Here is a 13201-nt window from a genome sequence, read left to right as displayed (position 1 = left end):
TTAAGTAACACTAGGAAGACCTCAATATCTTTTATTTTCCTTTTTAATTTAAAAAAGTTGTTTTTTTACCCCCAGATACAAAGATTTTGCCCTTGCATAAAAAAACAGTGCCCAAAACGATGACACAAGGACTCACAAAGACTCACTGTATCTCACTGACACTATTACTTCTAATCTATACCATGCAAGGTCCCATCTACCTCTTTAATTAGACTGTCAGCCTGAAAAACAGCTTTTCTATTCCTTATTTAGTTCTTGTTACCAAAAGAAGAGAAAAGAAGTGAAAGAAAAGGACATTTCTCTGTTCAGTTCACACATCTGGGTCATGTGCTACTTTGTTCAGGACAGTTTTGTTGTTTATAAATATAGAAAAGGGTTGGAATCTCATTTTCAAGTAATCGATGCACATTTTCTCTTGGGACACCTCCATCCAACACTCCAAGCTGACCCTGGATTCTGGCCCTCTATTCTCCCATTCCCAACATAGGCTTTCTGGATGAGTGTGAAGATTTGAATCAGTTCTGCAAAGCATGTATTTCTCTGATGTGAAGAAGTACAATTTAACCCAAAGCTGTTGGGACAGTAGATCTTCAGCCTGTACATGTGCTGGTTACTCAGTGAAAAGTCCATCTCCTTTCCTTTTGTACATCTCCTGTCTAAACAATAGTAAATACTGCTTATTTGATAGACTTGTCCCTTCTGGGCACTGGGATTTGATAATTTATATTTCTGGTTTTTTTTTGGTTTAATAGTACTGAGAGTTTAGAAACAGGAAAAGCCCACAGGCTCTTTGGACTTGTTTTTGTTTTCCCCTAGCTAAACAAACTGTTCTGCAAATAAGGATTTGAAACCTGCTCTCCTCCCTTATCCCTGCTCCTCACCCCAAACAAAAATAAAACAAACCTATAGTGGCTGTGGAGGCTGCTGCAGGCACACACTGGTGTAAAATATAGAGAGAGTAAATATATTATTTCACTTGGCATGGTGCTGGCAAAGAACCCCCAGCTGGCACTATTCATGTATCATGATCCAAACTTTGCATGTACACACAGAATAAGAAGGATCAATTGGCAAACTCCGGTGCCGCCTGGCACAAGCATCTTCACGCTCTCTCTGGAACCAAAGAACTAAAGAATTCTGCACTTTCCAGAAGAAATCCGGTTTTGCTTTTCTAGAGTTTTGTTATTTCGCTTCTCCTCCTCGCCGCCACCTCCCCTGGCTCCTTCTGAGCTTCACTGTGTTATTTAGTCTCATCGCCCTTGTTACAGTTCACCATGCAGCTCTGGGAAGGGGAGGGGGCTAAGGTGGAGGTGGCAGCGTTAGTATTGTTAGTGGAGTCCATGCCATTGGAGATGGCTACTGAATTGACCTCAGAGTTTATGGGTTTTGAAAGGTCGATGCCTTGGATGAGGCGGATCAGCTGTTTTACCTTCTCCAAGGAGCTGTGCATCTCCTTCTGTTTTGCAAGGATGGTATTCTTCATTTCCATGCATTTCTGCAGCAAAACAGAAAAGCAATGCTAAGTTCAAGCTTTTCCCTTGTAGGAATGGAAGCAGGCAAGAGAAGGAATTCAGCGTTTGCGGATCTAAATGTAAGTACTCAGAAAAGACTGCAGCTGCAATGTTACCTGTAATTTCAGACTAGAAGAAAAGAAGGCTCAGAGCTGCGTTCACGGCATTCATATTTGCAAGCTAAGGAACTAAACTGTCTGTACATAGCTGCCCCCCAATAAGGTCCTTTAATCCTAAGGTGCCTGGCAAACCAACACAGACAGTTCCATCCTTTTGGGTTCCTTTTGAAGGGAAACTTCCAAGTACGTGTTCTTATTTTTCTGTTAGCACTGCATTGCTGGAATTTCTTTAGCTTGGATATGCAAACTCAGGCATCCTATCACAGCTGACTGCTGACTGTGTGCATGCCATTAATGGGATACAGTCCTTGCTTTTACATACACTTTTAACAGGAACATTTCCTCTTCTTACTAAATAAAGGGCACTTGAAATGAAAAACAAGCCCTTTTTCACTTGAAAATCTTATTTTGTGGCCACTTCATTCTCTTGGAAGCAGTAGTAACCTAGGTAGCTCATAAGATAAGAGCCAGAGTATGATAGCTTAAATGAATGCCCACAAGTGACGTTTCAAGAGTGAAAAACTGCTTTTATCTATATTTGAAACTCTCAGAAAGAAAGAGATGGTAGCTATTTTGCACCCATAACTTTCAGCATCTTACACAGAGATGGCAACCTTCTTATATTTTTCAAGTCTTTTATTCACACTGATTTCCAGACACTCTTATTTTCAGCTTTAGTGCTTTCACATGCAGCTCTTGGCATCACAAGAACATTACAAAATTTAGATCTAATGTGTCTTTGTTTGATGGTTCGAATTAAAGTGTAAACAATGGCTTGATCATGGAAAAGACACCATTCTCCTTACCTACTATCAATCCTTGCAAAGGCTTGCTTCTACCTCTGCGTAATATGACTGAGAAGCAGCACCAGTGCTGCTCAGTTTATGTCCAGCTACTGCTAACCAGAAGATGACAGACTCCAGACCTGCCAGCCAGCACCTCTTACCACTTGCTCACAATTGTTTTAATTGTATCATTAGCATTTAGAGGTCTTTAAACATGGGATGTTTACTTTTCGTCTAAGAGGTAAAGACACACAGACAGTGCATCTACATTGGAAAAAAAACCCAAGTCTGTACTTACATACCCAGCTTTACACAAGTTGCCACATAGATTTTAATATTTTTCATGTTGTGATACTGACTTAGGCCATGCTAAGTGGGGGGGCTCAAACTTTGCACTGGCAACTCAAGAGCCAATTTGCATATTAAGAGCAAATTAATATGTATGGCACAGTTACTGTCATAAATTTAGGAGAACAGTACTGCTTCTAGTCAGAAGTACGACACTGTTCAATTAGTAATATGCAGAGGCTTGCTGACTCTCCAGCCAGCATGTCAAGAACCCAAGAGACAGTTGTGAGAAAACGGTCACTTTTGTATTAGGAATATCTGAAGAGAGCACCAAGTAACTCTTACTACACACAGAGGCCCAATCATTCAAACTCAAGTGAGGCACTAGAGAATTAGAACTCATCTGCTGCCCACAGACAATATTGCTGTGGGTCGTGTTCGTCACCTGCTGATATTATAGGTCACTGCATTCTACAGTATATGGTCAGGAGGGATCATGTACGAGTGTCTCAGATTGTATGTCGCTTGTATTTCATTCCTGATCCCGAAAGTCCTAAAAAAGCAGAGTCCTAAAAGAGCCCATTCAATCCTCAGTAAAACCAGTGGAAGATAAGTCTAGCACATGGACTCTGCAGTTTTCTATCTGCATTCTGACACCAGAACACCGGTGCAGATTTATCTGGGAGGGTGATACTCACTGTTATAGAATTGCTGAGCTGTTTGACCTTCTGCTCTAGTTGTTCTCTTTCCTGTTTTAAATCTGAACTCCATTTAAGTAGTTTCTGTTTTTCTTCTTCTTTTGCTGCAAAACAGAATATTAATCACCTCAAGAAATAATATTTAAAGTCTTCCTGTTACCACTGTGGATATAAGCTCTAAACTGTTTCATTTAGAGTATTACTGAAGTAAATTCAACCACGTTTGCAATAAATCACAACCAAAATTTCACCTGCACATGCAAGTATCACAAAAAGCTTAAGAATTTGGACTGCCATTATCACTTCAATGATTAAGTTCTTCCTCTTTAATTTCCTTGAAAAGGAAGTATCATGCTGTCCCATTCCCTCAATAACATTTTCCAGTTTTAAAACTGAAAAAAACCCATTGCTCCCCATTTTCCTACCTGCTTTATACGCAATATATGAATGAACAATTGCTAAAGTTCCTGGCCATGGGATTGCTTCTTCTTTCTTTAACATCTGAAAGAAAAGTGTGTAGAGATTTAGCTGGTAAACAATCTATCCCTAAGAAAAGAAAAAAGAAGAAAGGGAAAAAACAATGGATTTTCTCTGTGGCTATCATTAATCTGAGCTCTGTTAACATGAAGCTTTGCAGACCTGCGCTGAGATTTAACAGAGGGAATTATTCACAACTTACTGTAGCTCCCACAAAGGAGGCCTGTTTCTTACAAATGTCAGCATATTCTCAAATTCCCTCCATAGCCACAAATAAACTCAACTAATGAAAAAGAACAACTTAAAAGAGGAATGAAAAGATAATGCATCTGAACTGAAACTTGCCAGGAGACATAAACATTACTGCATGGTTTGGACAAATTGCTGATCTCAGTTGTTCTGAGAGAAAACTTTTCATGTCACAGAGCAGCTTCCATACCACACATTTAAACAACACTCTTCTGGTCTAATAACACATCAAACTGTCCTATATGCCCTTCATATCAGAACTGTCTTAATAGAAACATCAAGCCCTCTTTATATAAGGATAAGAACCATTTATGTATTTAAGTGCCTTCCTCACATATTCCTTCCTAAGGAGCTTTAATTTGAGAAGAAAAACGTATTGTGTCTTTTTAATAAGTGAAGCAGAGGGATGTCTCAGGAGATAGAGGACTTGGTCACTTTTCAGTAAAATAACTCAGATATTTCCCAGAATTCTGTGGCAATGTATTACAGAAATACAAAGAGGAAGGATATGCCATAGTTCACAAGAACAGGAATGAAAAAGTGGTAATACTTCCTCCTCATTTGCAATGACTGACCAAGTCACTTGAATTTTGCATTCCTGTTCCTCTGAGCAGCACATAATATACCAGGTTGTATTCTTACCTTACCATCTGGCCATGTGAGTGACTAAGCAATATGCTAAACCAGACGGAACACTAACAGCTTCAGGCTGCTGATTAAGCAATCCTTTGCAACTTCTGAAGTGCCACATAAGGTTACGAATACCCTGGTTTACTTCTTTGTCTTGTCATTTCAATGCAAGTATAAACAATATATTAAAATATCATCTGTTCACTTCAGTTATGTACTTTGAATAAAGAAGGACCAAAGTATTTGCCCATCCTCATTATGCTGATGCTTGACACTATTGCTAGAGAGATCACTGAAGACAAAGTCTCTGATGCCTGATTTATATAAGAAAAGAGAGGTTTGTATTTTCTCAATCTATTGAGGCAAGCTCGTACAAACACATGATATATTTATCCAAAAGAATATACCAGTGACTTTTAAAGAAACAAGTTCAGATGAACAGGAGCATTTCTATGGGTAACAGAGAACCTTTCCCAAAAGTCTGTGTGCTTTGGCCCAACAAAAGACTGAAAACACATAGGTAACAAATAAGGACCCCAAGTCCAGAAGGAAGATATAGGTAATTAGATCAAATTTATACAACCCTTACTGCAGATCAGATAGATTGGTACAGTGTCAGTCTGTCTTGATATAAGTAAGCCAAGCAATGCGGTTGTTTCCTTTAACTTGGAAAAATCTTTGCAGTGCATTGTGTATAACTCTCTGTCTGTTAAACAATACCTGGTCTTGACATTTGGGACAGATCCACATGCCCTTGGGAATGGTTTTCAGAGGCGGATCCAGACAGTCCAGGTGATAAACACGTGAACATGTGTCACACATCAGCAACTGCCCACTTTTTCTGCAAACACTGCAAAAATCCTCATGGATATCGCCCTATAGAGATCGAGGGGAAGGGGTGAGGGTCAGAAAAAGAGAGGAAAAAGGCAAAAAGTGAATTTTGACCTTTGACATCTACATCCTTGTTAAATGCAAAGTTTACAACACAACTATTTCTGAGGGGATTCCAAACGATCAAGCCTTTATAGGAGGTGAAACAGGAAAATCAGGCAGGATATCAGAAACACATCAGTCATCCCAAACAGTGCCCTCCCAAGGTAAGATATTATAGCAAACACTCATCACCATACATTCTCTTAACACATAGTAACCCATGGCCTATGTTATTTTAGATTCCCCTCCCCCTTACCCTGCTTGTTTTTGCCTAAAATGATGAGCTACCCACTTTCTTAACCCTTCTCATTTCTGAATGTAAGCACAACTCCAGTTTGGGAATGCTGATGAGGCAGTCTCTTGCCAGTAATTATATGTAAGAAACCCCAGTGGAGTGACTTAAAAGAACACTGTCAAATATTCAGGTCACCTTTAAAAATGAAAGTAGAAGGAAAAGGTGCTCTGCTTGTAAATGAAAAAGAACAAAATGAATTACACTCTGGAGACGATTCTTTTTACTTCACAGAGGCTACCTCGAGTTGCACCAAAAAAGCTATGACTCAAAATTCTCTCATTTTCTATAGGCAGTGGCTTATGTTTCATCACTAGCATAGGCTGTGAGAGCCAAGATGAAGGAATACCCAAGAGAGATTTTCTAGGAGTTTTCTTTTTTGGAAAGAGTTGAAAACATTACTAACATCTCTTGGCAAAATCTAGTCTGACTTACTACTGTATCACTATCAGAGATATTTCTTTTCTGCATGCATCAACTCCCCAGAAAGAAAGGTCTAATTTTTGTCACTTTTTCTTCTCTCTCTCTCTCTCTCTCTCTCCTCCTGTTACTCCCATCTTATGCTTGGGTTGGTAGTTGTGTTCATGTTTGTTTTCACTTTGTTCTTTGGATAAAAGTACACAGAGGCATGGGAGAAAAATGGGTTAGCACCCATAGAATAGGAAAGGGGCATCGGAACCCTCTTCTTTCTCACCTGTGGATTGTTCTGACAGCTTGACATATTCTAGGCCCTGTCTGGAGTCTGAAATATGCACTTCTCACTGACTTTAGTCAAAAGCTTCACACAGACAACATCCTCAAGACTGTAATCTCGGAATGTGTGTGCTGAGTCTAACTGTGCACATACTCTCCCTCAGTATACAGGCATTATCAGTGCATGCAGTGCTTCATTTTGAGCCGTACAGTCTTTTCATGCGTGTAAGTTCCATTATCTTGGAATGATACCGGACTTGGCCATGCACTTACAACATTAAGTTGCCAGACAAGAAAAATGATGCTAACCTCTATTACGGATAAAATATTAAACATACTAGAAGAATGAGACACAGGCAATCTGCTAAGGCTCCTACTTCCTGACTCTGTTGCTGATGAGGCCTTTCTTTGAAGGGAACGCTATGCTTCTCTTAATTCCCAAGGTTGGCACTGATGCTGTGTTTTGTAAAAGATCAACCTTCAGTGAATTATCAGTGCCATTTTTTGGTTCTGGCAGCTGGGTTATGGTATTATTTCATACTTTAACACCACAGAGCTCTTTGGTGTTAACAGAAGAATGAAATGAGTGACATTTCATCCCTCCTCTGAAGTGATCTGCGTAACCAGGCTGGGAAGAGCTTCTTTTCCTCCATTATGCATTCTGCAAACACAAGTGAGGAAAGGAAGGCAGGCAGCAGGTGCCAGAGAAGCTAAACCAAAATCCTCTGCAACCTAAGGAAATTCTCACATTCCAGAAGAAAATTCTCATTCTAGAGAATTATATGTGTTGTTAAGATGCCTTTGGCTGCCATTGATTACAAATGGCATTTGGTACCTAGCTGAGGTGCCTAACTAGTGCTATTAAAAAACCCAAACTGATACATCTAATATCTTGCAGAAAGAGACCTATACAAGAGGTGCGTTTTGTTGCTTCTTGAAGAGGAGACATGAAGAAATTTAGGTCCAAAGCCTTTTAAATTCAACAGAACATCATAAAACCAGTAGTGATATACTGGTCAGCGTGCAGTGTTTCTGAATGCATCAGAATGGCAGCACACACGCACAAAATCCATAATCCTATTTTGGTTCATCAAAACAGTAATGCAAATTTCCTGGTATTCCCTCAAAATTAGTAACTGGACATTAAAAATAAAAAATTCAGCCAATGCTCAATTCCAAAGAAAGATCCCAGGTTTTAAAGACAGTTAATAATGTATGCATGAAGGGTGCTGGATTTGATGTTGTGACATGCACCCCACTAATCTCAGCTTCTGGCCCTGCTCCCTGAAGGCTGTTTGCAGCCAACTTATGTTAGAGCAGAGCTCGCTGACGATGCTCTAACATATGTTATAGGCGGAAGACACTGAAGAGTAATTTCAAAACAGTGTGAATATAAAAGGTGATTTAAGGTCACTATTCGCTCTATTTCCTCTTCCAAGATAATGGGAAAGTAAATAAAAGCTTTCTGAACAGCTAACATTTTCCTTTATTTTTATACGATATCTACAGCAATAAGGCCTGGCTTTTGGCAGTACAACAGAACAATACGATATCAAATCCACAGTATGTGTGTATAGCTTATGTGTTTGAATGTGGACATGTATATGTACATTTCACTAGAATAACATGGTAAATCTAAGTTTTCTGAAACAAGAATTGTGCAAGACCACATTAATAAAGATTATCATAATAGGTATGCGTGCTGTAAGTGACTCAATTATCACAAGCAATAATAATCTAGGCATTCTCGAGCATTTATGAGCTTGACTTCATGGTCTGAATGTTCTCCAACACTCTGCTCAACTGTAACATTTATTAATTTACTAATAAAAAGGCATTTTGTGACCACAGGCTTGAACCATTGCTAGAATAGAGATTTCTAGACAGAAAACAGTTTTGCATTATTCTTTCTGCTGAGTAATAGACTATCAGAGGCAATTGCTGTCTTCCAGGTGAATATGCTATTGTGTGAGGGAGAATCACCCATAACCAAGTGGTTCACAGCCAACTTCAAGACAGAAAAAGAAAAAAAAAAAAAAAAAAAAAGCTTTGTTCAGCCCTGCCTGTTATTATTTCCCTCCTTTTCCCAGGCTCTGTTCTCAGTTTCTACCCCTCCACCCTTATCTCCACTCCCATCTCAAGTTCCTCCCTTCAGAATTCATCTCTGTCAATGAGAGGATGACAATTCAGAAGAAAGGCAAAAAGCCATTCTGGGCTGTGGTGATGAATGCTTGGTCAATTTTCACAGGTTGGCTAAAAACAAAGTTTTTTCAGGTACCAAACATCAAATTTCCATTCTACAGCCTATAGGAATTAGACTTTCCAAATAAATGAGTGTAAAAATATTTTAAAGATGGGAAAAATCGCAGTTTTCTTCTTTAATTGCCTGGGAAACAGCTGAAAGGTTTTAACTGAGACTTTTAAAATAACTTTTTACTCGGGCATGCACGTATCATGTTTTCACTCTATATGGTCACCAAAAGCTGAAGGAGTAACAACAGGAAGCATTTTTTATTCTACCTGGAATAAATACATCTTTCTATATTTTGACAAACACATATTTGTAATTAATGAATATTGAAACAATCCATCAGCTAGGTGTGAACACTATCCAAACTGAGAAAATTCAGGGCATTCAGATTAGAATGCTACAAGAATTCTCCATTCTTGATTTAGCCTGCTGTCACCAGGCAGAGCAAGAAAACAGGACACCACCGCATTATACTGTTTTGAGAGCTCTTATACAGTAGGAAATGACCATACAAAAGTCAGAGATGGAAAAGATGTAACACATTATCCAATCCTTCTCATGGGGCCAATAAGAAAAGAAAAAAAAAAAGCTCTCTCTAGCATGTTTACTTGTCAATTTTACTGGTTACTTTTAGAAGTCCCCAGAGATGGAGCTGGCACACCCTCCCTCTGTGGGGCTGTTCCACAGTCTCTTTCATCTGGCTGTCAGCAAAGGGTTTTTATAGCTGAGTGCTATTTTGCTCTCAAAAGTAACTACACAAAAGCGCACCTTCTAATTTCACATACATATTCCCTGCGTATCAGAACTGCATCTATTTATTTCTATGACTCAAACACACTTCCACTATTTCTATTTCTGTTGCCTCTACAGAACAAATACCGTTCAGAAGCAACAAGATGGCTTCTGTTGCCTCTTCTCCATGGCCAATAGTTTGTCCCTTGGTCTATGCTCTTTAAGTGGTGAAACTGCACAGGTGAAAATAAAACCACCCAACTCAACGCTTCCTTAAAGTCCATTTCAAGTTGCTGGCTCTCAATTACACACAATATTACATAAAAAAGAAGCATACAAACAAACAAACCTAGATCTCTTATTCATGTGAATAAATAAGCCAGTATCTTTTTATTTTCAAACTGTTCCCACTACTTAGTAGTTACTAAAAGGCAAGCACTTTACTGGAAGTACACTACAACTCCTGACAAGTTTTGTACAATGAATTACTTCACTCAGTCATTGTACACTTTTTGACAAACCATACTGTCCGTTCATTACATTGTGTCAGACCTACACAGTAACTCACATCAACTTTCCCTGCTATTTCTTTTCAGAAACTTATGCACAGCCTTTAATTTTTTTCTTAATGCTTTTGGCAAGAAACAGAAACAATGAAATAACTGGGTCATCCTCAGCAACTTTAAAAAAGGCTGAGCTTTGAGGGGCAAATCTTTGTTTCTAACTTAAAAAAAATAATAATAATAAAAATAAAAAAATGATATTTCCTTCTTTATAAATTATGAAAAAATGAGCAGATTTCATTTGAGACAGATTTTGTGAAGCATAAACATAGCAATTGTACATAGCAATGTATTCTACCAATGTAGCTGAACTGCCATAACCAGTGCAGTGAACAACTGCTCCTGGCTGTCTTGGGTGATCCGAGTTGTTTTCCTTCTCTCATTACTGAAACATCACAACTTTCTGTTATTGTGGTCTGTAAGTAATATTTTCCATTCTCTCCTTTCCCCTTTATCATGGATGACAGATTCAATTCAGTCAGACAAGATCTCAAACACGGCACAAAGGAAATGAGCTCATCTAGCATGCCTAGTGCCTCCCAGTGTTTCAATCCACCGCACGTTATAAATAAAATCTCTACAGGATAAGAACGTAGGTGCAGGAGGAAAAAGGAAGGGTGTTAAAAGGAGACTAGATGGTTTCACTGCACTGATCCAGGACAAAGGATGAGTGTGACTAAAGAAATAAAATCTGCAATGATTTTCCTTGTGATTGTTTCTGCATATCTTCCCAAAAGTAACCTCCCTCCCCAAGAATTACTTACGTCTGTGGAGCTGGGGCTAGGCAGGGACACAGGCTGAACAGCCGCGGGAAAAGTAAATGTGGTCTCTGTCTTTTCATTTTCAGGGGAGTCGGGATAACTGGACAGAGGGGACGTGGGCGTCAAAGCCCCAAACCCCAGCACCGTGTTGTACTTAGGTGGACGACCTACATATTAACAAAAGGGAACAAACAAACAAACAAACAAACAAAATCTTACATACCTTTGGCCAGTGGTCCTCATTGGCTAGCATGAAAAAGGAAATGATGTAGCACAGAGAGGAAGTTAATAAAAAAGTTACAAGTGGAAGGACAGAAGCAAAGATTTAAACATTTTTTAAGAAATATTTAAGTAGAATTTTGCCAGGAAAGAATATTTAAAAGATGTATTTCAGAAGGAAATAGAAATAAGTTCTGTAAGAAGGTCAAAGAACTACTCCCTCAAAAGCAGTCTGCGGACTCCTGGAAACAAGGCTACTCAGTTTTTAGGGAAAATATGTTGGCACCAAAGCTAGATAGAAGCCACAATAACTACTATGAAATCCTTTCTACTGCTATCCCACACAGTCCTATCTTTCTACTGCCAGCATAAACCTACACAAAGGTAAAGTCCTATCTCAGAGACCAACACTCACCATTCCAACCCCATCCTTTTCTGCTCATTTTTTAAACCCATTCACCCACAGATCAGCACTTTCTACTTTACTGGTGCATCTTTTAAATTAGGGTGCCTCAAGAAAAGTCCTGTTGTGTGACTCATAACCCCAGCACTACCAGTTGTAATCTATCGTTGGTCTTAAAACGTGACTCTCCTCAGATTCTGTGTTTTTTCTTAACCTTTCTCAGTCTAGTTTGTTTGACTATGCACAACTCCTATATGCTCCTTCAGATTAGCAGAAGTGCAAAATGTGTCTGTAACTATTTTCATAAAATTATGTATGCAAAGTGAGAGAGTAAAAAACAATATGTAACCATCATTTCTGCTTCCCTTCTCCACAGTAATTTATGACTATGTAAACATAAAGGACTTAGAATAATTCCCCAGATCTTATGTTTACAGATTGTCAGTCCATACCCATTAACATGCTAACCCTTGCATTTAAGGTCTGGATATGTTCCAGAACTAAGTATGTCCTTGGAAATGGATTTCTGATAGTGATGTCCATGGCTGAAATTTCTGACACGCTCAGCACCAACTCAAGCTCTCAAGGGCACATGCTTGCATAAGCTTTACGGCTAATATGCTGCTGTTCTAAATCACAAAATAAATGTATTCACCCAAATCTTCTATCAGTTAAAAATGCATGCTACTAATTTGGTGCTAATAGAAGGTGCAGGCTCACAACAGTGTGTGAGAAAAAAAAAGACAGTAAAACAGCAGTCAGCATGCATAAACAGGCTAAGAGAATATCAAGCACAGAAGCATGCAATCCCTTTCATTGATGCATTAATTGTTCACGATGACTTGTAAAATAGAATTAAGAAATGATTACTAGAAGTAGGAACATTTATTTATCCACAGAACAAATGCAACACTCTATCTCTGTAAAATTCATACCATACTATTAGAAAAAAAAAATCTTTTTTTAATGTGACTAGAAGATAGTGGTGCATACCGACGTGCTTTATTCAAAACAGCACAAGGGTCAGCCCTGTCACATTGCCTTCTGGACTGACAAGGTTTGTCAAAGAAAGTATACATCAAATGAATATTTGACATTGCAGAAAAAAAAAAATCATAATTGAACTGGTCAATTCTATAGTTGACTGCACAAGTTCTTAAGAACTGCAGAAAATCATAAAATCAGGAAAAATTGTTATATATGTGTGGTTGATGCCTTGTATGAAAACCTGTATGAAATTCTGTGCTATGTTGTGCTGACTCATGTCTTTCATCATAACATAAGTATTAAAATTCCAACTATTTTTACAGAAGAATTTGGACTGAAGAATGCTGCATACCTATACAAAAGATCATATTCCATTCCTGGACAAGTGGCACTCTGCTTGCAGTAAAGTGCTCAGAAGGAGCAAGATAGTCTTTCTCGAGACAAATTCTTTCCAAGGAACCATCTCTGCTCCCACTGGGGAACAAGCTTTTCTCACACTAAGTTTCCTCTCCTACTCAGAGCACAGACACTTCTTCCACAACCACCTTCTTCTTGACAGCAGCAATACAATTTAGTTATTAAAAAGAGAATCTCGACAGCAGCTTTATAC

The 13201-nt window shown here is 38.7% G+C and overlaps 1 protein-coding gene across 5 annotated transcripts in view; it reads right to left on the bottom strand.

Annotated features, from left to right (window-relative positions):
- Positions 1-1240: 1240 nt before the first annotated feature.
- The window catches only part of PHF21A (PHD finger protein 21A), a gene marked incomplete at both ends in the record, with an annotated part of 84747 nt that continues 72786 nt past the window's right edge, over positions 1241-13201 (bottom strand). For 3 of the 5 annotated variants that reach the window (XM_079537900.1, XM_079537901.1, XM_079537902.1), the window contains 5 exons: positions 1241-1495; positions 3402-3505; positions 3827-3902; positions 5478-5633; positions 11206-11228. In XM_079537900.1, the coding sequence (XP_079394026.1) occupies positions 1241-1495; positions 3402-3505; positions 3827-3902; positions 5478-5633; positions 11206-11228 (614 nt within the window). Of the gene's footprint in view, positions 1496-3401; positions 3506-3826; positions 3903-5477; positions 5634-10985; positions 11150-11205; positions 11229-13201 lie in introns of all 5 variants that reach the window. The other 2 variants (XM_079537898.1, XM_079537899.1) reach the window with 1 other exon arrangement.

The sequence above is a fragment of the Tetrao urogallus genome (assembly GCF_951394365.1).
Source record: "Tetrao urogallus genome assembly, chromosome: 6".
NCBI lineage: Eukaryota > Metazoa > Chordata > Aves > Galliformes > Phasianidae > Tetrao > Tetrao urogallus.
This window is presented reverse-complemented; position numbering and strand designations above follow the sequence as displayed.